Below are 24024 nucleotides of genomic sequence, written 5' to 3' on the forward strand. Positions count from 1 at the left end.
CCAGTCGCTTGAGCGGCCGGGCGGCTTGAGCAGCTTGGCGAGCGGCCTTCACTGCGGCCTGGGCGGTCGGGCCTGGCCGGCGACGCGCTCGGAGGAGTGAACGGGTCTTTGCACTTTTAGAGTTGATACCCTTTTGTGACCCGTCCACTGCCTCAGCGCCGCTCGACCTTCTCAAGGCCGTTCGCCCGGATCGCGACGTAGCTTGCCCGACACTCGTCTCCTTCTCGGCCGTTCACCAACGCTTCTCCGGCTCTCGTCTGGTGCTCCCTCCTTCTCCGCGACTGCCCATCTCCCGAGAGCGATGAATCTCCGCTGATCTCTCCTCTGGAGGTGCGATGAATATATCCGAATCAGCCTCAAACTCGTTCGAGCCCCTCTCTTATATTGGCCTGAGGCAAGCCGCTCTTTGATCTCTCAACTCGAGGCCGGGCTCCGCCCACTTATCACCTCCGACCTCTCACCCCTGGTAAGTCTCGTGGGAAACCCCAAGTCTGACGTCACCCGTGGGTTTCGGGGAAGTCGCTCTGTGATCCAGTTATGCAAATTCGGTTGAACCACGACCGTTCGCATAACATTTCGTGTGGCCTTTGCTGTTCAACGGGGAGGATCCATGTTGAGGCAAAGGTGGCGCTGCTTGTTGAGGAGAAGAGATGACGGTTGGTGTTTGTTTGCTTTAAAATAAAAGATAGAAAAGAATAATGGCTACCTCAAAGATTCACAGCCCGGCACACAAATAATTCCCTTTACACATCGGTGGGGGAATCCGAACGTGAAACACATACTTATCGAAATAACTGATCTTCGGGGAACCTGAATGGTGTTTTGTGAATCTCCAAAACCGCAACAGTATGTACATGTATGTATGTATATATGTATATATATATGTATATATATATATATGTATATTTCTATATTTGTATGTATATGTATGTATATATATATATATATATATATATATATATATATATATATATATATATATATATATATATATATATATATATAATATTGTGACTGTTTAGCCGGCGCGTCGCCACGAGCACGACCCTCGATGGAGCAGTGGGGCCGCCTCGGCTCGATCGCCCGGAATTACAGATGTGTATAAATTATCGTCCCGCAAGACACGATAAACACGGGGTGAAAGACGAGCACACACACATGGAGTTAGAGGTGGACGATGAGGGGAAGCTCGGGGACTGTTTCGTGAGCCGGTGCAAGCAGCCGGATAGCCTCCTTCAGGAACGAAGGGAGGAAATATGCCCCCTTGAGGCGGATCATGACGAGGTGAGTCCGGTCGCGCTTTGCGAGGTAGAGGGGCGAGTGCTGTGAATGGGTGCACGCGGAGCTTGGGGGGTATGGAGACCCTGGGACCCCTTGTAGTGGCACAAACCCCCAGCGTGGTCGTCCCGGTGTGTGTGTGTGTGTATACGAGTGAGCCGAAATGTGTGCTGGAAAGCACGCATAGCATGAGTGTTATGGCGTGTGTAAGCAATTCCCCGTGTGTAAAAGAAACCGCGTGTGTGAGTAATATGGTGTTCGTGGGTGGAAAGGAGTGCCTTAGTAAAAGTCCGTGTGTAAGGGAAACCATGTGTGTGGATAAAGCACAGTGTGTGAGTGGAACCACATGTGCGAGTAGAAGGGCATGCGTGAGTGAACGGCCATGTGTGAGAGAGACGGTGTGTGTCAGAACGCTGTAGGTGAGGGAGATGGCGGTTGGCATACGGGAACATGCAACCGCAGGTCCGAGTGCGAGTGTCATGTCGAGGTGTGTGAGCGTCGTGGCACGTGCGAGTTTGTGCGCGAGGGTGCGACGAAGACGGTGCCTGACAGTGGACAAAGGCCGGGTAGCGGGTCCGTGCTGTGCTACGCACGAGGCCGCCACGTGCGCACCTGCGGGAGTGAAGCCCGGTCCGGAAACGCCACAGTGGATTCGAGCCGACCCCTTCAGACGGACAGAAGGTAGGCTGGATATGGATTTGGACCAGACGGGTTCTCCACGCGAGCACATTTGTAAAGCTCCGACGAGCAGAGCACATGTGTTCGCGTGGGGAACCCCTCGAAACACGAGGCTTGTTTTTATTGCGCAGGGTGACGTCGTGGCTGCATGGTCAGAATCCGGCAGGAGGGAAATCCCTGCCGGATGGTACCGTCCGAGAGGGACGAGGTGCGCGAAGCGCGAACACCTGCCAAGACGTCACGGGGAAAAAGTGCAGGTTGCGAGTTGCCGCGCTGGTTCACGCATAGGGAAAAAAAAGCAAGCCTCGCTTCGGGTGAACAGGATTCCCGGGCACAGGATACCACTAGTTAGGGGGATGGGTTAGCTTAGTTAGACCGGCTCCATGAGGCAGGGACAAGTCCTCATGGGGCCCGTGGAATGGATTAGGTAGAGGGATTTTAATTCATATTTAGGATGCGATATGGGAAATGATATTTGGAGACATGGACAGACTTTGGATGTGTAGAGGGGACATAGCTTAGCTACGTAGTGTTAAATGGAACGTGCTATATTTTAAGGGATGACAAGGGAGCACGAGATAGTTATGGGGTTTAGTGAGAAGAATGGCAGTATTCAGCGATGTGAGAAGAGAATGGAAAATGTACTTGGTGAGTGAGTGAGGCCAGCGAGCCTGAGTGTATGGAGCGAATGTGGTATGCATGGTGCGATGAGTGATTGGGGGGAGGAGTGACTCCCACCCAAGGGACCCTGGGGTCAGTGTAAAGTGAGTTAGTTGGTTAGTCAAATTGACAAAATGGAGGTCGTTTTGCTGTTGGTGGGAATGTAGGCTCGAAACCCATTTGGAGGGGTGCAAGAGCCCTGTTGACGGGCTGCGAGCGTGGCTGCGAACGGTGAGTATCGCTTAGTGGGTACCCCGGGCACTGGGATAGTCGGCCGCGGTAGGCCAAGGGTCCATGGGGGGCCGGGATAGTGTAGTGGGCCCGCATGATGCGGGGCCCGGGGCGCCAGCCTGCCATGTGAGCATTTCAGGGGAGTAGCCATGGAGGGCACTCCCCAGTGTTTAGGGAGCTGGTAGGCTCGGAGGCAGTTGCAGGGCCCGGGGGTGCCATAGTTGGAGAATCGGCAGAGGGTAGTTCCTGCCGAGGGAGCCACGCGTCCCAGCCACGAAACCGTGCGAGGGCACGAGGGAAAATAGGAGGGCAAGGCCCGAAATTGTGAGGACACCAACACAGGCGACGGGAATCTTGGTTGTTAGAACCAGTAGATTAAGCGAGAGGCGCTTTTTGAAAGCCCCGGGTAGTTTAAGATTAATAATGTTAGGGTAGATAGAGAGATGTACCCCTCCGCACCATCCATCCCTTCGCTCGTTGTGGGCCGCTGGACTCACCTTGGGTAAGTATATCGCTGAAATCTGAGGAGGCCATTCTGAGGCTTAATTGGGCCTCGACACAGGACACTAGCTCTCGCTTATTCCCCTCCAGGAAGGGAACGTAGGGGTTGGGAGTAGGGTAGGATGATAATAGGTTAGGTGGACAGAGACTATAAAGGGGGTTAGGGAGAAGAATTATAATGGGGGAAATAAAAAAATAAAATAAAACAAACAAAAAAATAAGTTGGGGCTAAACTTGGATTTTTGCAAACTAAGGGAGTGGGTATGGACAGAGACAGGCAAAGGCGATAGGTTGAGAGGGAGACAGTAGGGTCGGTCCGAGCCTGCCTTCCAAGTGGCCAGCACCACCGCACTCCCTCCACGAACCTCCAGTACCAGACAAGAGGCCGGCCAGCTTCATCTGCCGGCTGTTTTGCTACAGGGCCTGTGCCGGTCAGTTCATCTGCCGGTTGTTTTGCTACAAGGCCTGTGCCGGTCAGCTTCACCACCAGCCCGTTTTGCTACAACAGCCTTGTCTTGCCTTGCCATTCCTTGTCTGCCTGCCTTTGCCTTGACCCCATGCCTGCTAGCCCTTTTTATTGCATTTGCCCCATTTTCCATCACCATGTGTGCCAGGATAATCGCGCGTTCTGCAGGGACTGCCCTGTTGGCAGCTACACCATGTGACTGCATTGAGCAGCCCGTGCACCGTTTTGTTTGCTTGAGTCGGTACCATTCACTGTTTTGCAGGGACTGCCTTGCAGGTAGCCGCACACGGAGACTGCATTTGTGCAGCCCGTGCACCATCTTGTGTTCACTACGCTCATTTCAAGGGGGAGGCCGAGGACTGCATTGGTGCAGCCGGCCACATTCCCTGCCACCTGCATTTGTTTCATGAGCCAGAGACTGCGTGTGAGCAGCCTGGCTCTCTGCTTGAAGAATGGCCTGTAGGATGGCGCATAGCCTCCGGGTTAGGGTGAGTTGCCTTCAGCAGCTGAAGACTTGAAAAGGTTTTTGTGACAGACAACGGGGCCTTTTGAACAGGCCCCGAAGACACCCGACCTTCAGCTGCAGAGCGCTCACCCTGAAATACTGACTGGCATTGCTATGTGCCTTTTTCCCACAGAGTCCATCAGTCCTGGGCCATGCTTTGTGTAAAATGTATAAGGATAAGGTTAAGGTAAATTGTATATGAGTTGCGCCCCCTGCATGTTTGTCATAGCTCCGGCAATTTAGTTAAGTCAGCTGTATGAGTAAGTTTGTTTTGTTAGTTACTCATCCCGTAGGTTATTTATTTTTGGGACACGAATACACTAAATGTCGCACTCAGTGATCCGAAGATAAAATGTACTAGGGGAAACTTACACATGATGGCACACAAAAATTCGACGACTCGGGACGAGTCTGTAAAAAGGGAAGGGGGTAGTGTTATGGCTGTGGAAATTCGCAGAACACCATATAGGTCCTTAGATCAGTTATGCTGATAAGTCTGTGTTCAGTTAGATTTCCCCACCGTTGTCTAAGGTAATTGTTTGTGTAACCGGGCTGTGAATCTTTGAGTGAGCCGTTTTTCTTTTACTATCGTTATTTTGGACCAACCGCCATTACTACCACCACAAAGCACCACGATCACCACAACCACCTTCTCGTCAACCGCCAACATCCCCATAGACAACGAACAGCCGCCTTCACAACAACCACCTTAACCACCACCGCCCAACCACACCACCCTCACGACCACCACAAACGCCAGCCACACCACCCTCATGACCACCACGAACACCAGCCACACCACCATCAAGACCACCACAAAACACCAGCCATGCCACCATAACGCCAACCACACCACCACCGCATTTCCACCTCAGCACGGTTGCGAGAAGCCTGGCATTCATCGGGGGAGAATGGACGACGGCCTCACCCCTCCCCCCAATGACAAACACGTGCGGAAAAGATGAAAGCTATGAAGACATAAAGGAAAGGCCCCGATTCGGCGAGAAAAACGCCCTGCTTCTGGAAGCTTCGCGCACGTGCTGGAAGGGAGGGGGGTGAAAGCGAGGGCGAAGTGCCGTGGAGATAAAAGCGCGCGCTGAAGGCAGCGAGGGAGGGGGGTTGTTGGTTGTTGGTCGGGTGGTCGAGTGGAGAGTCAGTCGTTGGAGTCAGTCGGTGGAGGTCTGGGCTCGTGTGAGAGTGTGGAGTTGTGGGCAGCCGCGCTGGAGCCTGGAGTCTGGAGTCTGGAGTCCCTGCAGTCGGTGAGAAGCTGGAGAGGGTCCAAGAGGGACGCCCAAGCAAGTCACCACAAGAGTGGAGGTAACCTGCGGCAGTCTCTTGGAGTTCCTTCGGTCAACCAAGCTCCTTGGACATAAAGACCCTAAGGGGTCCCGTCTACCCCCTTGTCTATGAGGGGGTTTTTCCTTGCTTTTATTTGTGTGACAGTTGTGGCGCCGTGTCCCGTTAAGTAGAGAAACTGTTAAGTGACTGTACATGATTAATTATAGACGGTTGTAGCACTTCGCCTTGCTTGCGTCTTGGTCTTGTCCCGCATTCATCACAAATCAACTGCATGCGTGTTTCACCAATTCATTGCATGGTTGTTTGTATACGTGTAAATAATAAATGTGCTTATTTGAATGTGAACCTGTTCGTCGTGTCATTTTCCCCATTGAAACGCCATATTGCATTTCGGAATGGTAGTGGGCTTTTTGATAGCCGATAAAAGAATCGGGTCCAGCGAGGTCTCGCGATAATACCCCGCTCGGTTATCCCAGAACGGTACGAACCACATAAGCGGTTCGTGCCCCAGCAGACCTCGCTGAGGTACGGTCTCTCAGTAGGCTGCCCGCACGAATAATGAGGTATATCGACAATTCGGCGATTGACCCTGTCACGCGCGGGTAGAATATTGACTAGGCCGTGGTGTGTGCTTACAGCACACCCGTGACTGGTTTTCGGCGTTGTTCCGGTAAATCGCGACTGAATTGTCCATTCGTTGGGCTTACGGCCGCGATTCGGCTAAAAAGCGGCTCTCCGCACGCTGGCGGGCGGAGATTCGTAACAATATGTATATATGTATATATATATATATATATATATATATATATATGTATATACACTGAAATGCAAAAGAAACTTACCACCTTTTATACCTTCAAATATCAACAATAACACTGCGTGTAGTAAATGTGTGAACTTATTTGTGGACAATAGTGTCCTCACTGTCAGACAAAACGGTCACGGATGGTCACTTGAACCTTCAATGGTCACTTCATAGCACAGCTGTTGAACAGCCTTTTTGACTGTCAGTGATTAGCCAAGGGGTACGGGATGATTTTAATGAGCTTCACATGATGTCTTGATATTGGCTTTAAAAAGGCCAGTGCAAAATGGGCATTTCAATCAACATGCCACGATTGTCAAGGGATCAATGGCAGTGTGCCTTGGGCATACTGCAAGGAGGATTGAGCTACCTTGAGGTGGCACGTCGCCTTGGCTGTTCACACCAGACGATATCGGCCCTGGTGGACAGAGACACCCTCCACAACTCTGCAGATGACAGACCTCGCTCAGGGAGGCCAAGAGTCACCACTGCAAGGCAGGACAGGCAGATGGTCCGAAGTCAGATGGCTTCAGACATTGAGGCAATATTCTGGACAGAATCCAGCAGCAATCCATCCAAAGACTGGTAGGCAGTATGCCCCGATGATGCACTGCATGTATCCAAAACAATGGTGGCCACACACGCTATTGAAAGGGGACTGACATTGCACCCTGTGCTGTTCTGTACTGTAGAACAAACTTATGAGATGGTGTATCTTGGTCAAAAACTTGACATGTCATCAATAAAATGCCAATGTTTCAATGAGCAATTGTTGGTTTGTTTTATTTTGAACTGTTACAATTTTATTACATTTCAAATAAGTGATAAGTTTCTTTTGCGTTTCAGTATATACTGTATGTATGTATGTGTATATATATATATATATATATATATATATATATATATATATATATATATATATGTATATGTATGTATATATGTATATATATATGTATGTATGTATATATGTATATATATATATGTATATATATATATATATATATATATATATATATATATATATATATATATATATATATATATATATATATATATATATATATATATATATATATATATATATATATATATATATATATATATATATGTATGTATATGTATATACAGGGGGCTGCAAAAGTAGGTATACAGTAATGAAAAACAAAACGTGTGCACAAAACGTATTTTATTGATTATACAAGCATATCAATAATAACGACATACCAATAATAAACATATTAATCCCTCAAATTTTAATGAATTAAATGAATTCTCGTATTAAATGAATCCTAGCACCACTATTATAATACTGGTAATACTGGTATAATCCTTACTGTATACCTACTTTTACCACCCCTTGTATATGTATATATATATATATATAGTTACGTTATAGTCTGGAACTGTGCACACTGAATTAATATCCTGTGGATAGCCCGGCTTCAGGCTAAATTTGGATGGCACATGCGCCACCCCAGTGGAGTGTGGCAGATTGATCTGCGCATGTCTAAACATGAGCCAAACAAAGGCATTTCCCTCCAAAGATTTTGAATTGACCTGAATGGTCGTAGCACAAGGCATATGGAAACACAAAGTCCATTTTTATTTCAGGATTCCTTGCTCTATTTCACAGACCGGTGTGTGTTTGTTTGTCGTGCTACTACTCCTTCAGTTCTGGCCCGATTACATCCAGACTTGCTACATTGGATCAGCATGACCCCATTTCGTGCAAATGGGTGTTTTTATCTTTGCTGGTGGTCTTGTGGGGGTGGTGGGGGTGGGGGGGGGAGGTGCGATTTCTCGTTGTGAATATATCGTGTAATGCCGCTTCAGGTGGTAGAGGGTATTGCAAGTCTCCGCCATTTACAGCACAGTATTCCTGTCCCCACGTGATTTTAAGAGGTATTTTGAATTGCACGTTTGAATAAGGATACTAACATCACCCTCCTGACCACTCCCATCAGGAGCCGGTGCTTCTCATAATTGATAACTTGGCAATGTGAAATCCTGGACACACACACACACACACACACACACACACACACACACACACACACACACACACACACACACACACACACACACACACACACACACACACACACACACACACACACACACACACACACACACACACACACACACACACACACACACACACTTGGGTGAGATCATTCATGGCTGGCAGTTCATCCCAGAATGATAAAAGGACTTGGTCTTTCCTACGTGTTTGGGTTGGCTGATGTCACAAAAGCGGCTTGGGAGTGTGATGGAGCTCAAATTATATGTGCGGGCAGAGAAAGATTAAACACACATCAAGCCCCCACCTCGATGACCTCCCTCCCCCTCCCCCTACTTCCCCCATCCCAAAGGTGTTCACGGCAGCACCCGGTGGACACCTGTAAATGGCTTTCCACGCTTGGGTGGAGAAACAGTCGAGGTCAGTCAATATCACATATCCCGACCAAATCGGTGGCATACCGCCTAGCAGCATGGGCTAATGCTGCACTGCCTCAGTTCCTCCAATCAGAAGTGGTCATGATGCAAGGCCCACTCTTCTCTGGTAGTGCTGGTGAAGGGTGTGCTGTCATGTTCACTGCCACCCAGAGGCACTAATGCTGGAGGGTCTTTCCTACCCCTCCCCCACCCCACCCTCCCACTCAATCGTAAAAGGGCCGGAGAATCTTCCTCCTCCTCTCCGTGGTGTGTGCTAGGGTTTATGTACCACAGTGCTTGCCATGAACTGCAGGCAGGCCTTTCCTCTCACCTGGCTCTGAGGGGGGAGGGGAGAGGGGAGTGCACAGGATGAGAAAACTTACCCGAACTCGGCTGAAATGCCTTGGCCCACTCACCCAATTGAGACCACCAGGCAAAATTACCCTATCACAAATATGTGGCCCAAAACTCCTATTATGAGCATAAATACATATGGGCTGAAGGCCTTAAATCCTCACCATTGACTCATCACTCACCCTTCCATAAACGGGACAACGTAGATATAAATCTTTTCTTTCCTCTGAACTTCTTAAACTCCCTTTTTTCTAATCTATCTATCTCTATCGATATGCCTCACAAGACACTTTGGACGCAATATTGTGGACGTACCATTCGGAAAGATTCTGTGCCGAAGGGGTCAAAATCTCAATGATGAATGGTGCCCAGATGATGTTTCAAATGGCTACTAAATCAGGCATTCAGTAAGCTGAAGGAATTTTTTGTATGTCTTTCTCTCTCACACCACCCTTGTTGTATTTATTTCATTAATGCTAAAATTTTCTTTCCCTTTGCTCTGTTCTATCCAGCTCACAGAAAAGGTAATGCCTGAAACAAGAAGGATTTTGTGACTGGAGTGGCCATCTTGAGGTGGCACCATGTTTGGCGGTACTCGTCCTGCCGCTGTGCCAGAACGTCTGGTGCAGAGTCCAGCCCGCTCGCCGCGCCTGCCTCGCTCTCCTCGTTTAGGACATCGGCGCAGCAACAGCGGAGGAGACAGCTCAGGAGCCGGGCATACTCTTTCAATGGAAAATATCCAGTCATTGAATGCTGCGTATGCTACTTCCGGTCCCACCTACTTCAGTGACTTTGATACGGGCCTGCAAGCAACACCACTGCCTGGGAAAGGTGTGCTGACCCTGGGACGTGCACCCGGAGGTGGTTCCCGTTTGGTATACCCTGTTGGTGGTGGCTCCAGGTTAACCACCATGGGCAGTAGTCCGAACATTCCTGCTGCGAGTTCTGGAATGGATGCTTCACTTTATCAAATTCCTGAGTTGGGTCGGAGGGACAATCAACTGGAATTTCAAACACAGATGAAAGAGATGGTGCGTGAGAATGAGCTCCTGAGGAAGGAATTGGAGGTAAAGGACAGCAAGCTGGGCTCCTCGATGAACAGCATCCGGACATTCTGGAGTCCTGAGCTCAAAAAAGAGCGGGCCCATCGCAAGGATGAGGTGGCTCGCATTGCTGTGCTGCGCGAACAGCTGCGTGTCACCCATGACGACTCCCAGGTATGAGTGCTGAACCATCGCCAAACTCAGGTGGTGCAACCCTCTTGTGCTTTGTCATTCTATGAAACTGCAGGTGTTTGCTAATTTCTCTGCTCCTGAATTCTTTAAGTGACATCTCATCATAGCTTTTAATTTTCTTGTTTTCCAATTCTTCACCTTGCTTTGATGTCATTCCATTTTGATTCTCTTCCTTGTCCTGTTGCATTACTCAAAATCTTTGTCTCCATATTATTTCTACCACCGCTCACACTCATCGCTTTGCTCTTCCTTAAGCTTCTTCGCCGCCTTTTTAAAATCATTATTTATTTATTTATTTTAACTTTCTATTCTCCCCCAGCCATTCCTCCTTATCTGGTCAATCGTACTTTTTTTTTTCTCATCTAGTTACTCCTACCTGTACATTTGCTTGTAGTACACCATCATGATTTTCAGTTTCAAAAGAAATCTTCCCTTTTTTTTGTGGATATGACAATGAATTGAAAACTTACCTTTTAAAAAGTGTTTATAATACTCTTGAGAGTTGGAACGAAAACTTTGAGGAGGTGGTGATTGAAAGTTATTTCACTCTATCAAAAATCGGACACCACGGAGTCGTGACGTTCGGAGCACTGCAATGCCACCTTTCCACTTGCTTTACTTGTAGCTCCAGGAGAGATGTAATTGTACAGTCAAGTGCAGTGCAGACAAGATCAGTGGGTGAGAAAGGTGCTGGAGGCTGAGAGGAAATCAGACCAGCAATGAGCTCTTCGATTTTTGTTTTGTTAACCGAATTTGAAGTGTGTGATGGAGTGGTGAAAGCTATTTGCGGGTTTTCCGTAACTCCACGACCATCCCGCAGTGTTCTTGACATCATCTCTGCGAGCAGTTTTGTTTTGCATTAATAAACAAATAGTTAGACTGTGATGTTGCGGACTGGGCTTATGGGGAGCTGCTGTGCTGAATTTTGATGAATTGTGCATTAATTGGTAAGGCGTTGCTCTGTTGCTCTGCGTGGGTGTAATCCTTTTTGTTTGATGTTTGTTTCAGTTTTCACTTTTCAATATCACACAAATAATTCACATATCACACGATACTGTAGATTTACAAATACAGTGTCTGAACCTTTGTGATCCTGTCTGTTTTGGGTAATCAATTGTTGTAAATGGAACTTGTGGTAGGATGTAAATGCTGGTCAGACTCTTGGTTAGTTTCCATGTCAAATAGTGCATCTTTGTTAAGGTTTAATGTTAGCCAAATGTTTGTAGATATCTGTATATTTATTATGTGGACAAATTTGGTGGTTTTGAATTCTTTTTTTTTTTTGAAACCCCACTTGTCCTCCCCCCCTTTACCCTTATTTAACCCCTGCTTCCCCAATTTCTTACCTTTGTATGCCAAAATCCCCTCCCCACTTTTGTTCTTCCGTCTGTGTCCCCCCCTCCCCTTCCTTTTCTCTCTTTTGATCTCTTTCATTTTTAGCCCCATTCCATTGATTGTAATAAATAGATGGGCCCTTATTGTTCATTTGAAAAGGGGGTCGGGGAGGGGGGGGTGTCCACCCCTCCAAAAGTTCTAATGAAATTTAATATAACTAGTACGGGCCCGTAGGGGTGGGCTCGTAGGTGAGTGCCAGTATGTGCAGCCCTCTCTCGCCCCCCCTCTCTCGCCCCCCTCTCTCGCCCCCCCTCTCTCACCCCTCTCTCGCCCCCTCTCTCGCCCCCCTCTCTCGCCCCCACTCTCACCCCCTCCCTCTCCCCCTCTCTCTCCACACCTCCCTCTCCCCCTCTCTCTCTCCCCCTCCCTCTCCCACCTCTCTCTCTCCCCCTCTCTTGCCCCCCTCTCTCCCCCTAGTCTCGCCCTTCCTCTCTCCCCCCTCCTCTCTCGTCCCTCTCTCTCGCCCCCACTCTCATCCCTCCCTCTCCCATCCCCCTCTCTCGCAGATATTGGTCGACAGATAAATGGCCGTAACTTGGGAACCGCTCGTCCGATTAATATCAAACCTCGAAAAGGCACATCCGCGGGTCCCCAGCAATATTCCTCGCAAGTTTCAATCAGATCGGACTGTCAATCATGCAAAAAAACAAACAAACATTAATTGTGACGTCATTCGTGATGTCATAGCACCGTGTCTTGTCATTGGTCGATAGATAAATAGCCGTAACTTGGGAACCGCTTATCCAATTAATATCAAACCTTGAAAAGGCACATCCACAGGTCCCCAGCAATATTCCTCGCAAGTTTCAATCAGATCGGACTGTCAATCATGCAAAAAAAAAATAAACAAACATTAATTGTGACGTCATTCGTGATGTCATTGCACCGTGTCTTGTCATTGGTTGACAGATAAATGGCTGTAACTTGGGAACCGCTTATCCAATTAATATCAAACCTTGAAAAGGCACATCCACGGGTCCCCAGCAATATTCCTGGCAAGTTTCAATCAGATCGGACCGTCAATCGTGCAAAAAATAAATAAATATTAATTGTGACATCATTTGTGATGTCATCGCACCGTGTCTTGTCATTGGTTGACAGATAAATGGCCGTAACTTGGGAACCGCTTGTCCGATTGACATCAAACCTCGAAAAGGCACATCTGCGGGGCCCCGGCAATATTCCTGGCAAGTTTCAATCAGATCGGACCGGCGGTTGTCGAGAAACGGCGGTCTCAGACAAACAAACAGACAGACAGACGCACACACACACACACACACACACACACACACACACACACACACACACACACACACACACACACACACACACACACACACACACACACACACACACACACACACACACACACACACACACACACACACACACACACAGATTGCTGGAATTATAGATAGATGTAAGAATACAGCATATACAGGAAGTCATGATTAAGTTCCAGGACTAACTTTGCAAAATGCAATTATCGCTTCCCCACCCCCCCCCTCCCCCCCTTCATTGTGTGAGGATATGTATCTTGAACATGGATGCCTGAAGTTTCTCAAAATACTGATGAATGCACATTTTGCATTGCCAATTATTTGCCATGCATCTCTTTCACCTCCAACCCCTCCATCCATCCATCCATGGGGACCATACCCTGTGCAGAGCATTGGTGCTGCTTAAGCAGTATCCTTGGCTATTAGACACAATCCTGGACGGGTTGCCACTCCGACACAGGATACCAGCAAGCTGGCACTCATTTTGCCGACCTCGGAAGGATGACAGGCTGAGTCAACCCCACCTGGTATTAATTCAACAGCTGAGCGGGATTTGAACTCGGGACCCGAGGATCCCAAGCCCACCACCCTAACCATTAAGCCAACACCAGGCATCCAACCCCTCCCAATATTTAAATATATATATTTTGCTGACGAAGGAAGATGTTCGGCAAACTTGGGGGATTTTTTGAGGTTTATAACCTGATGCATGGCTGTATATGAAGGAGCATTCTTTGCAAAAGAAACTGGTTTGTTGGTACCAAGAAAAGACTCGGGCTCATTGGATTTTGTCCACATAGTACATGAAAGACGACGGCATGGTGCTTGACAAATGAGGTGGTGTGTAAATTTGGTGTATTTCAGCTGGATGTTCCATTGCAAATAGCATTCTTCTGTCACAAGAAATGTATTGCATCTGTTTTGTTGTATCCATATCTTTTTCTTCTTCTTTCGGCTGCTCCCGTTAGGGGTCGCCGTAGCGGATCATCCGCATGATCCGCATAGTGATTTGGCACATGTTTTACGCCGGATGCCCTTCCTGACGCAACCCTGGTCGCCTCTTGTATCCATATATGAAGACATAATATGTGCCAAAGAACAACTTGCACATAAGATTAATATTGCAGTTTTAACTAGAACGACACTCGGTAGAGCGCATACCTCTGCCAGGCTGAACAGTTTACGTTTTGTATCCCACTGGTCGGCCGGATCTAGATCCGGACCTGAACCAAAATTGAATCTGCTTGATTTGTCACCTACTCACTCATCCACCAAACTTTGTCATAATATGTCGACAACCTTCTGAGATATTGTGCTACATATCGTTTTTGGCCTCATTTCACAATTGTAAAGAATCACTGATAAAATAAAAAAATTCTCGTATCCAGATCCGTGTCCAAATCTTCACCAAAATCGAATCGATTTGTCCTTTTCATCCATCTAAGCTGTCCGCCAAGTTTCGTCGGAATCCGTCTACAACTTTTTGAGAAATCGTGCTATATATAATTTTTGGTCCTATCTCTCAATCATGAAGAAGCACTTATGTTGTTGTTTCCTCAAAAGTAATATCATGGTTAATTGAATTGACTTATTTTGATTTAAATAAAATTGGTTTAAGTCAATGATTCCTCACCATCCTGAACATACTTTATATTTTAACATTTTGCTGTAGATGGCAATACATATTGTCCCTTCAGATGCCCGAATGATGTGGCCACTCGAGCTGGAGGTCTAAGATCTCTGCAAATGACCGAAGCGATGTTGAATTCATTATACTGCGTTCAAAATTATTATTACCATTTACGATCCCCCATGGACTGCCGAAATGCAAGTCAAATTTAGTGGTTGATCGTGCGTGTAAGGTGGGAAGATATTCTTCAGCATATCATGGTTTATGATGAAAATTTTACTCACGCGGGGATGGACAAGACAACAAAACTTGGAGAGATGTGGCGCACGAAAACAGACAAATAGGGAAGGTAAGACTCGAAAACCCGATCTTATGTACAAATGTAAAGAAACAACCCGCTTATGGTGTTAAAATACCAGATTCAGATACAAAGGGAATATCGGGCAATGTTGTCGGTGCTGTGGTTGTGCAGGTTGGTGTCAGTGTGACCACTCCTCATTTTCATAAATGCCAAGGTGAGCCAATGAAAAAAGCCAAGAATTCCCAAGGTTTCGGAAAAGCGATGATAATCAGAAAACCTATACGCCAAGAAAACCTGTAGAAAACCAAGACGCCAAGGTGAACAACGAATAGCCAAGATCTTGTGAAAAAAAAACCAAGGAGTGGTCACACTGGTTGGCATGGCACACAGCCAAGTGCACTTCGTGTCTTGATGGCGAAGAGGAGGCCAGGACACGAAGGAGACAGCCAAGTAGAGAGAGGAAAAGAGATACAGATTTCTCCTCTGGTGTCAAAAGCTCAACTCTGCCGTGCACATGCGCAGACATGGCCGATTCCTCCTCTCTGGGACTGTCTTCATGGGCTGCTGATCATGTTGCTGGCCGGGGCGTCGTCAGGACCATTCCGTCCTGTGGGGTGGCCTCTCGTGGAATTGTCCGGTCCTCAGCTTGTATTCCCCAGCTTACTGTAAAGTCCTGGCCTGCAGTTCCTGTCAAAACTGCCCATATTAGTCCATTAACAGCACATAGCTCTTCCTGTGTGTTTTTGATGTTGTCAGTGGTTCTGAACCTTTTTTCAGTTTGTGTACCCCTTGGTCACAGTGTGAGGTGTCACATGCCCCCTCTCAACGGTGATTTTAGGGAGGGAGCGGGATATTTTAATCGTCCGGTTTGTTTGTCTGTCTGTCTGTTAGCAACTTTACGGCAAAACGGCTTTAGCAAACACTATCAAATTTAATCCACAGGTGGGCAATGAACCTTGGACGACCCCATTAACTTTTGGGTCCAATTGGATTAAATGTCAAGGTCAAGGTTACGAAAAAATCAAAATCGTTTTTCGCTCATAACTTCGTCAAAAATGATCTGATTTACTTCAAACTAAGCTTATAGTGAACCTTATTCTATTTGTCACTTATAATCCTACCCATTCCTATAGTGAAAAATGCATATTTGTGAAGATTGGTCGGGTCTGAAGTTTTGGGGGTCATGGTCATTGGTCAAAATTACAAATTTTCCATTAAAACTGAAACATGGTTACGAAAATACAACTTTACGGGAAAACAGCTGGCTCAAACACTGTCAAATTGTATCCACAGGTGGGCAATGAACCTCGGACGACCCCCATTAAGTTTTGGGTCCAATTAGGTCAAAGGTCAAGGTGAGGTCACGAAAAGGTCAAAATCTTTTTCGCTCATAACTTCGTCAAAAATAGTTTAATTGACTTCAAACTAAGACTAAAATATTCCTAATTCTATTCCTTGTAATCAACATTCACGTTAAGGATGTATCAAATTTAAATTTGATCCCCAAAATAACTTTATGCCTTAAATGGGCGGGATTTGTTGTGCCTGGCACCACTTGTTACTTATGTATTTCTTTTTATTTTACTACGTGTATCATCAAAATGGTTGGTGTGTGATGACGTCGACTTGATTCGATTTTGGTGAAGATCCGGATCTGGATATGACAATTTTTTTTAATTTTTAAAGTGATTATTCATAATCGAGAGATTAGGGACAAAAACTATATATAGTATAGCAGGATATTTCAAAAAGTTGACAAGGTAGAGTTACGACAAAACTCAGTGGATCCAGCCTCTCAGTGGGATACAAAATGTAAACTGTTCAGCCTGGCGGAGGTATGCGCTCTACCGAGTGCCATTCTACTCATAGTATTTGGTAAGATATGCTTGGATTTTGTGGTCTTCAAATTTAAAGATCGAAAAAATACAATTTTGCAAATATCCATTATTATCAATTCCCTTGATAATAATGAGCCAATTTACTGAAGATATCAAAGCTCACTGATGACAAAAGGTGATGCAACCCCCAGTGAATCCATCCATAACCTTTTGAGTATTGTGCCATTTATCGTTTTTGGCCCAATCACTCAATGATGAAGGATCACTTAAAAAATTGTCGGATCTGGATCTACAGTAGATCCGGATCTTCAACAAGATCGAATCGATTCGTGCTTGTCATAATCCTAAGCCGTCCCGCAAATTTCGTTCGATGCGCTGGATGCGCTGGATGAGTCGTGATTTAATCAAAGAGAGGAAAATTGGCAAAGTTACCAGAATTCACTTTTCGTCCTCAGAGCCAAGTTCTCCTGAAAGGGTTTGACCTTTTCTTCGGCCTCTAAGATCGTCACTCCTCTTCCTTGGAGTGAGATGTTCAAAGAGTTTTGCATTCCAAACGCATCTGCAAGGTATGCCAGTTCCAAATTCCTGCCCGAACCAGCAGAGGGCATTGCATCAACGGTGCAGCCGTGCCCTCAGCCAATGATGCTACCCCGCAGCCGAGTGCCGCCTATGAACGAAGAAGAAGAAATAAATCTCACAAGGTCCAGGAAAGTCCCATGGAATCGAATAATTAATTGATCATAGCCATGATGTCCACTGCCTTCGTTGTTTCTTTCAGCGGCTTACAAAAGAGGAATTCATCTTTGATGTTGTTCTCATGCACGTATTGAGCAAAAACGAAAGGTTGAGTGCAGTTTGAGACATCAGTTGTTTCATACAATTGCAAACTGTTTTTCCTGGACTTACCTTGATTTTCTCCACCACTTGTTTGCAGATATCTTGTGACATGTCTTCGATTCGGTTGTGAATGGTGTAGTTTGACAGAGGGATCTGTGCAATTTTTTTTTTGTTGTTTTGCATCTTTGCCACATCAGCTCGGCTATTTCTACAGTGTATGGTTTCACCCGGGTTTCTGCGATGGTATGCGGCTTCTTCTCTTTTGCGATCCTTAATGCCACACGGTAACTTGCCTCCAGCGCTGGCTTCTTCTTCGGAACAAATCAATTAACGGGGAGTGTGCCCCTTTGCTTCAAACCGTGCTCGCTTAGTTTCTAAAGAAGCTCGTGTGCCTTCAGCACTCCCAGGGTGAACAGTCTGAAGGTGGCCTTGAAGTTTGGATGCCTTCATATATCCATTGCTAAGCACCTTTGAACAAAGGACACATTGTGGCTTCTGAATACCATCTTTGTCGAGCATGAACGTAAAGCCATACTGCAAATACGAATCTTGGTAACAACGCCTCTTCAACATGGTAAGACCGTGGGTGAAGCAGTGGAATCGGATCTGAAATAAAACAATAAAACTTGAGAAAAAAATGCAGTTAAAAATGAGGCACAAACCTTGTATCAAACAGCTTCTCTTTAGCTGCATCAAATCAAAATTTATATCCTGTACCCCCTGCCTGATGAGGCATTACGTACCCCCTGGGGCACCATGGACCCCCGGTTCAGAACCACTATGTTTAGTCCCCACCTCGCCTTGCCTGTTTGGGTTTTACACGATACAACCTGACCCTGTCCTGCTCTTGTTTACAACTGTCACCTCCTTGGTGCACGTTTTATCATTCGACTTACAGTACCTCTGACATGTCTAATGCAAGAGTATATCTTACCCACTTGAACACACAGTTCATACTATTCTTATCACATTCTCACTATGGAAACCCCACTCCCTTCCACCCTTCCATGTAACAATGTAGGAGGAGAATGAATGAATTGAGGGAGGAGATTGGTGTTCCGATGAGCTTGACGGGGAGATTGGTAAAAAGCCGCCGAAGTGGGCTGGGCGAGACACTTGGTGTGGATGGAGGAAGAGAGAATGGCAAAGAAAGTGGATAGGTTGAGGGAGCAAGGTAGGAGGAAAAGAGGTAGAACGAGGTTTACATGCAACGATTATGTGAGGAGTGATATCAATAAGGTGGGGGTGGTTGGAGAGTGAAGCGAATTGGCTGAGGAGAGAAGTGGAGGAGTATCATGGTCAAGGTCGAGCAGAAGCTTGTTAACATTCGGTCTCACCCCTTGTAATGGGAAGAGAGGAGGACGAAGTATATGACATGCAGCAAGCACATTGTGGCTTTTCTTCCTCGTTTGTCCTAATGCAAAGGAGAGCACATTCCATGTTTGGTTCCACCATCTTGTTTCCACTGCAGTGAGGTGAGACGTTGGCCTCTCCTCTGAAGGGTGAAAGTGCTCTGCTGTGCTTTTGGTGTTTCTCACCATCACCATCACCGACACTGAAATCCACCCCTGCTTCCGTAAAAAGAATGATGCAGTAAGGACAAGAAGGCCTGGGAGGAGGTTCCCTTTGTGTGTCTAATTTGTATTTCAGGGTAAATGTTTCAGCAGTTCATTCAATGCAGAGAAGGAAAGTAATAATAATCTTGGTTCAAGGTATTTTCACACTAAACTGGGGTAAAGTGTAAAAACAGTGTAATTAGTTAATTCATTCATTCATTCTGCCCAATTTATGTTTTGGCCGATTTATTTATTTATTTATTTTGCCAGCCTGGTGTTGGCTTAGTGGTTAGGGTGGCTGGCTTGGGTCCTGAGTTCGAGCCCCGTTACCACTGAATTAACACCAGGGGGTTGACTCAACCTGTCATCCTTCTGAGGTCGACAAAATAAGTACCAGTGTACTGGTCCCGGTGTTTGCCCCGGTTCGAATAGGTGTACCATATTCCTGTGTGTCATAAGAGGTGACCAGGGTTGGTGTCAGGAAGGGCATCCGGCCATAAAACATTGCCTCAAAAAGGGAACCATGATTACATGGAGCCCACAAAAAGCTAACCCCTGCTCAGCAGGGAAAAATGGCTGTAAAAAGGCTGTTATTTATTTATTTGGCCAGCCTGGTGTTGGCTAAGTGGTTAGGGTGGCTGGTTTGGGTCCTGAGTTGGAGCCCCATTCGAGAAGTTCGAGAAGAGAAGGTCCTGAGTTCGAGAAGTTCAACCTGACACCTGGGATTCGCAGCACAACATTATTCCAGGTTGTTGTTTCTATTTATTTGCGTTTGTCCATTTCTCAATGCAAATATTTAATTTGTTTGATGCTTGGGCTTGGCTCAAATTTGCACAAACCTACCTGTGAAACATACATGTGACAGTTAATAGTAGGACTGTGAATCGTACCCATACTAAAGAACTGAAAGGTAAGTTTACTACCTCTATATCATCCTGTTGGACCCAAGGACATTAAGAGACATGGGACAAATTTGCACGGTTGTACCGTATGTAAAGGTTTTGAGCCTGCCATCGAGCTATCAGTTCAGATGGGAACACCAAACAAGCCAACAATTTGTTCATTGGTCAACTGCTAGCAATGGTCGGTTTAAAATTCAGGCGTGCCCAACATTGAGTACTGATAGGTTTGCAATCAACAATGAAAAATCCAACCAAAAAACATAATTCCAGTAAATATAACTACACCTGCTTGAACCTTCCTGTTGAGGGGACCTGTTTTGGATGCAAACTTGAGGGTCATGGAGGGGCTGGAACATAGAACGAATCAGAATGTAACAGAAGAAAAAGGAACATTTGGAAGGGGGAGGGAGGGGTGGGAACAAAATATAGAGACACTTGGATAAATATGGGATGTAGGGAAGAATGATGTCCAGGGGAGAACTCATGGGGTTCATACGGCATGCGGCATGGGGTTCAGCATGCATACGGCCACAAACTCTCAAGAAGGAAAAGCTGGAAACTTGGAAAGTGGTGGGCTTGGTGGGGGAGGGGGAGATTAACAGGGGTAGAAAAAAAATAATGGTTTTTAATGGGGACTTATCTGAGATGGTGGTGAACAGCTGCCTTGATCACTTGGAGGGAGTGGTGAGATTGAACAAAATGTGGAAGTTGTTTCCACAGGTGGCAAAAAAGAACAACAAAGAGGAACTGAGCAGGGATTCTGGGTTTTAGGAGTTTCTCCAGAAGGGGGGTTGCTGGCAGCCCACGTGCACCCAGCACAAACCTGGGGATTGAAGGGGGGGACAAAGTACCAAAAGAGCAGAGGGTTGAAGAGCAGAAAGGAGGCGGTAGAAGACAGAGACCACCGCCTTGTCTGCAATGTGAAAGTGATCAGCCTATAGACTCGGCTTCATCGCGGGAGATTCCAATGACCTTGGAGGCCTTGGTTTTATAACTCGGTTTTTGTAATCCTGCTGCGAGTAGCTTGTTTATACACCACCTCAATTCCCTTATTTGTTCAAGTCTTTCTCAGCAGGTGGAGCACCACATGTGAAAGTCATTGTACCATTGTTTACACAACAATTCTGTCCATATTTGCATGATTATTTATCTGTGCTTTCTTGTTGACGCCGAATGGTCTTTCCTGTATCTTGTTGTGTGAGTGGTAGATTGGTAAGTTTGTAACATTGTGAATGTTTTTTTTTTAAATGTTTGCATTGATCTAAGGCTCATGTAGGAGCCTCTGACGTTTCAGGCTTTACCCCATCCCCCTTCATCAGAGCAAAAGATGAGAGCCCGGGTCCCTCTTTCGCCTGTATCGGGGTTAAAGCCCGAAACATCAGCGCTTTGTGATATTCTTTCGGTGGATAACAATAACCATTTTGTTCTTGCATTTTCATTCTCAGTGTCATGAGCCAACCGTTCAGGCCTACTGATTCGGAACGCAAAACATGCCTGCCCAAGGTTTTGTGGTTTTTGCTTAATGAAACGTTTATTCTTTGTTCTTGGCAGAAATTTGCTTCGGAATTATAATAAAGTTCAAGACTGATTGGTTGCAGAAGATGAAATGGCAAACCGTGGAAAATTCTTAATCTTGTGTGACCCTCCACCCTTTGTACTTTGTGGAAATCTCTTCTTGTTGTTTCGGTCGTGAGAACGCAAATTAACTTGTGGATTAAGTAATAACAGACATTTTGGACAGAATCCATTTGATGCAACAATTGTTTTCATAAAATTATCTCAATAAAGCTCTTAATGCATTATTTATTTATTTGAAATCTTCTCTTTTACATAATTGATAGAGTCGTGCCAATACTCGGAGATGTCACATCGATGGTCTGCAGTTCAACAGAGGCAGAATGTACATTTATTGGATGTGGGGCCGATGATAAACCTTGAGTCTTTGTGCCGGGAGCCATCCGGCTTGGTGGAATCACTATCCGTGAAATCAAGCCCACCAGGATAATAGCATCCAAATGCCATCCACATATCGAGCAACCTTCCATTATGAAGCCAACATCTATTCGGTCAGATGGATCTGTTTGAGCAGTTCATTGACTTTGTAGTATTTTGTTATGCCATCTGCATCGCTGTGTTTCTAATACCCTGGTGTCTCTTCACCCCCAAATTTAATCAGTGAGATGCCGTTTATAAACTTTACATCGTTTTCATAATCGCCGTTTCATTTGGTTATTGTGGGATAACGGCAAATATAAGGATGAATGCAATAAACTTTCCAGGTGCAAATTTTATCTTTTCTGTAATTCGTTCAGTGGTGTGTTCCTTTACCAATGCTTTCAAACAGTTGTTTGTTTTTATTGGTGGAACTTTTTGTTTATTTTTAACTGGAATTCCAGGTGCAATATAATCAATTTATATACCTGTTCCACAAGTCGGGTCTTACAGAGTATGCAGTCTTCTCTTGTTTTTTTTTTCCCGGAGAGTGTTAAGCTGTTTGGCCTCTCTCTGAGCATTTTGCTTTCAGTTGTAAAATAGTCCACAGTACCTTTCAAATAATAGTAGGTCACCGTCTGCCGGTATCCTGACCAAATTCCTGTCATTGTTAAAGATTTTAAACAGCACCATAGCTATAACATAAATATAGCCCAGGTGTTTGTGCGTGCGTGCGTGCGTGCGTGCGTGCGTGCGTGCGTGCGCGATCGATCCCATAAGATGTCTAATTTTTTTTACCATTTTTCTGGAAAATGATCTCAACTTAGGATTTAATAGAACACCTTACCCCACGCAGTTTGGAGAAAAAACCAAGACATGGCGGTGTCTGCGAGTTGAAAATTTGATTGGTCGAGACGATGTAAAATGCCGTAATATCTTGTCCAAGTACTGCTAAACGGAAGGGTTTTGAAAGTGTCAAAAAGGCTATTTGTGTTCTCCAGTGCTCAAGTATATAATTCAATTGAAATAAAATAAAGATTTTAAAGGTTTGTAGAAAAAGTAATTCCATAAGTTTATCACTGTTTAATGCAACGGCTTTTACACCACCTTATCTAACACGTACATTAGGTATTTGTGCCTGTTATTTGTGTCCTTTATGACATCCTTAAAAACAGTACATTTCGTGTTTGTAATGTTTTTCAATTTTGTTTGACTGCCAGACAGACTAAAAAACACTTATCTCGCTCCTCTCTGCGCATGTGCGATCGGGACAAATTCAGAGCCAAAGTACGGTAAAACTGCAGGTTTGTTTTCTGATTCGGGTTCAAAATATAACATTCAATTTAAATCAAGTTACGACTTGATCATCTTCTTCTTCTGGCATATGGTAGCCTGGCTGCTGGATAGTTATCATTTTGTTGGGGCCCGACTATGCCACTGATGCTGTGCCCTTCCACCAGTCCACTGGTACTCATTTTGCTGACCTCGGAAGGATGACAGGCTGAGTCAACCCCACCTGGTGTTGATTCAGCAGCCAACCGCACTCAAACTCAGGACCCCAAGATCCCAAGCCAGCCACCCTAACCATTAAGCCGTGCACCAGGCTGCATTCTTGATTCTAAACAGACGTTTGCAGACAGGCAGACAGGCAGACAGACAGACAGACAGAGGCAGGCAGACACACAGACAGAAATGAACTAATTGCTTAACCCCACTTTTTGCTCTGCATGTGCAGGATAACTATAGTCTTGCTCTTTCATGAGCTTCAATCTTGTACGGAGAGAGAGGAATATATTGTTGCAGACCCGGAGTCACAGGGGAACCACGAGGGAGGGGCTCTCTTGGGTTCCTTGCTGGACTCACCGGGAATCACAGTTCGTCGCACATGAATAACTTTGTGTCATG

At 45.8% G+C, this 24024-nt stretch overlaps 1 protein-coding gene across 7 annotated transcripts in view; it reads left to right on the forward strand.

The window, feature by feature from the left end:
• The window catches only part of LOC147027752 (ELKS/Rab6-interacting/CAST family member 1-like), a 434885-nt gene that overhangs the window by 6852 nt on the left and 404009 nt on the right, over positions 1-24024 (forward strand). For 5 of the 7 annotated variants that reach the window (XM_085877321.1, XM_085877320.1, XM_085877323.1 and 2 more), the window contains exon 2: positions 9726-10430. The exons of 1 other annotated variant lie outside the window; for it this stretch is intronic. In XM_085877321.1, the coding sequence (XP_085733447.1) occupies positions 9795-10430 (636 nt within the window). In that variant the 5' untranslated portion in view covers positions 9726-9794. Of the gene's footprint in view, positions 1-9725; positions 10431-18755; positions 19323-24024 lie in introns of those variants that run through there. One more of the 7 variants, XM_085877325.1, reaches the window with a different exon arrangement.

Source organism: Eptatretus burgeri, chromosome 4 (assembly GCF_056783735.1).
Source record: "Eptatretus burgeri isolate ZD-2024b chromosome 4, Ebu_testis_v1, whole genome shotgun sequence".
NCBI lineage: Eukaryota > Metazoa > Chordata > Myxini > Myxiniformes > Myxinidae > Eptatretus > Eptatretus burgeri.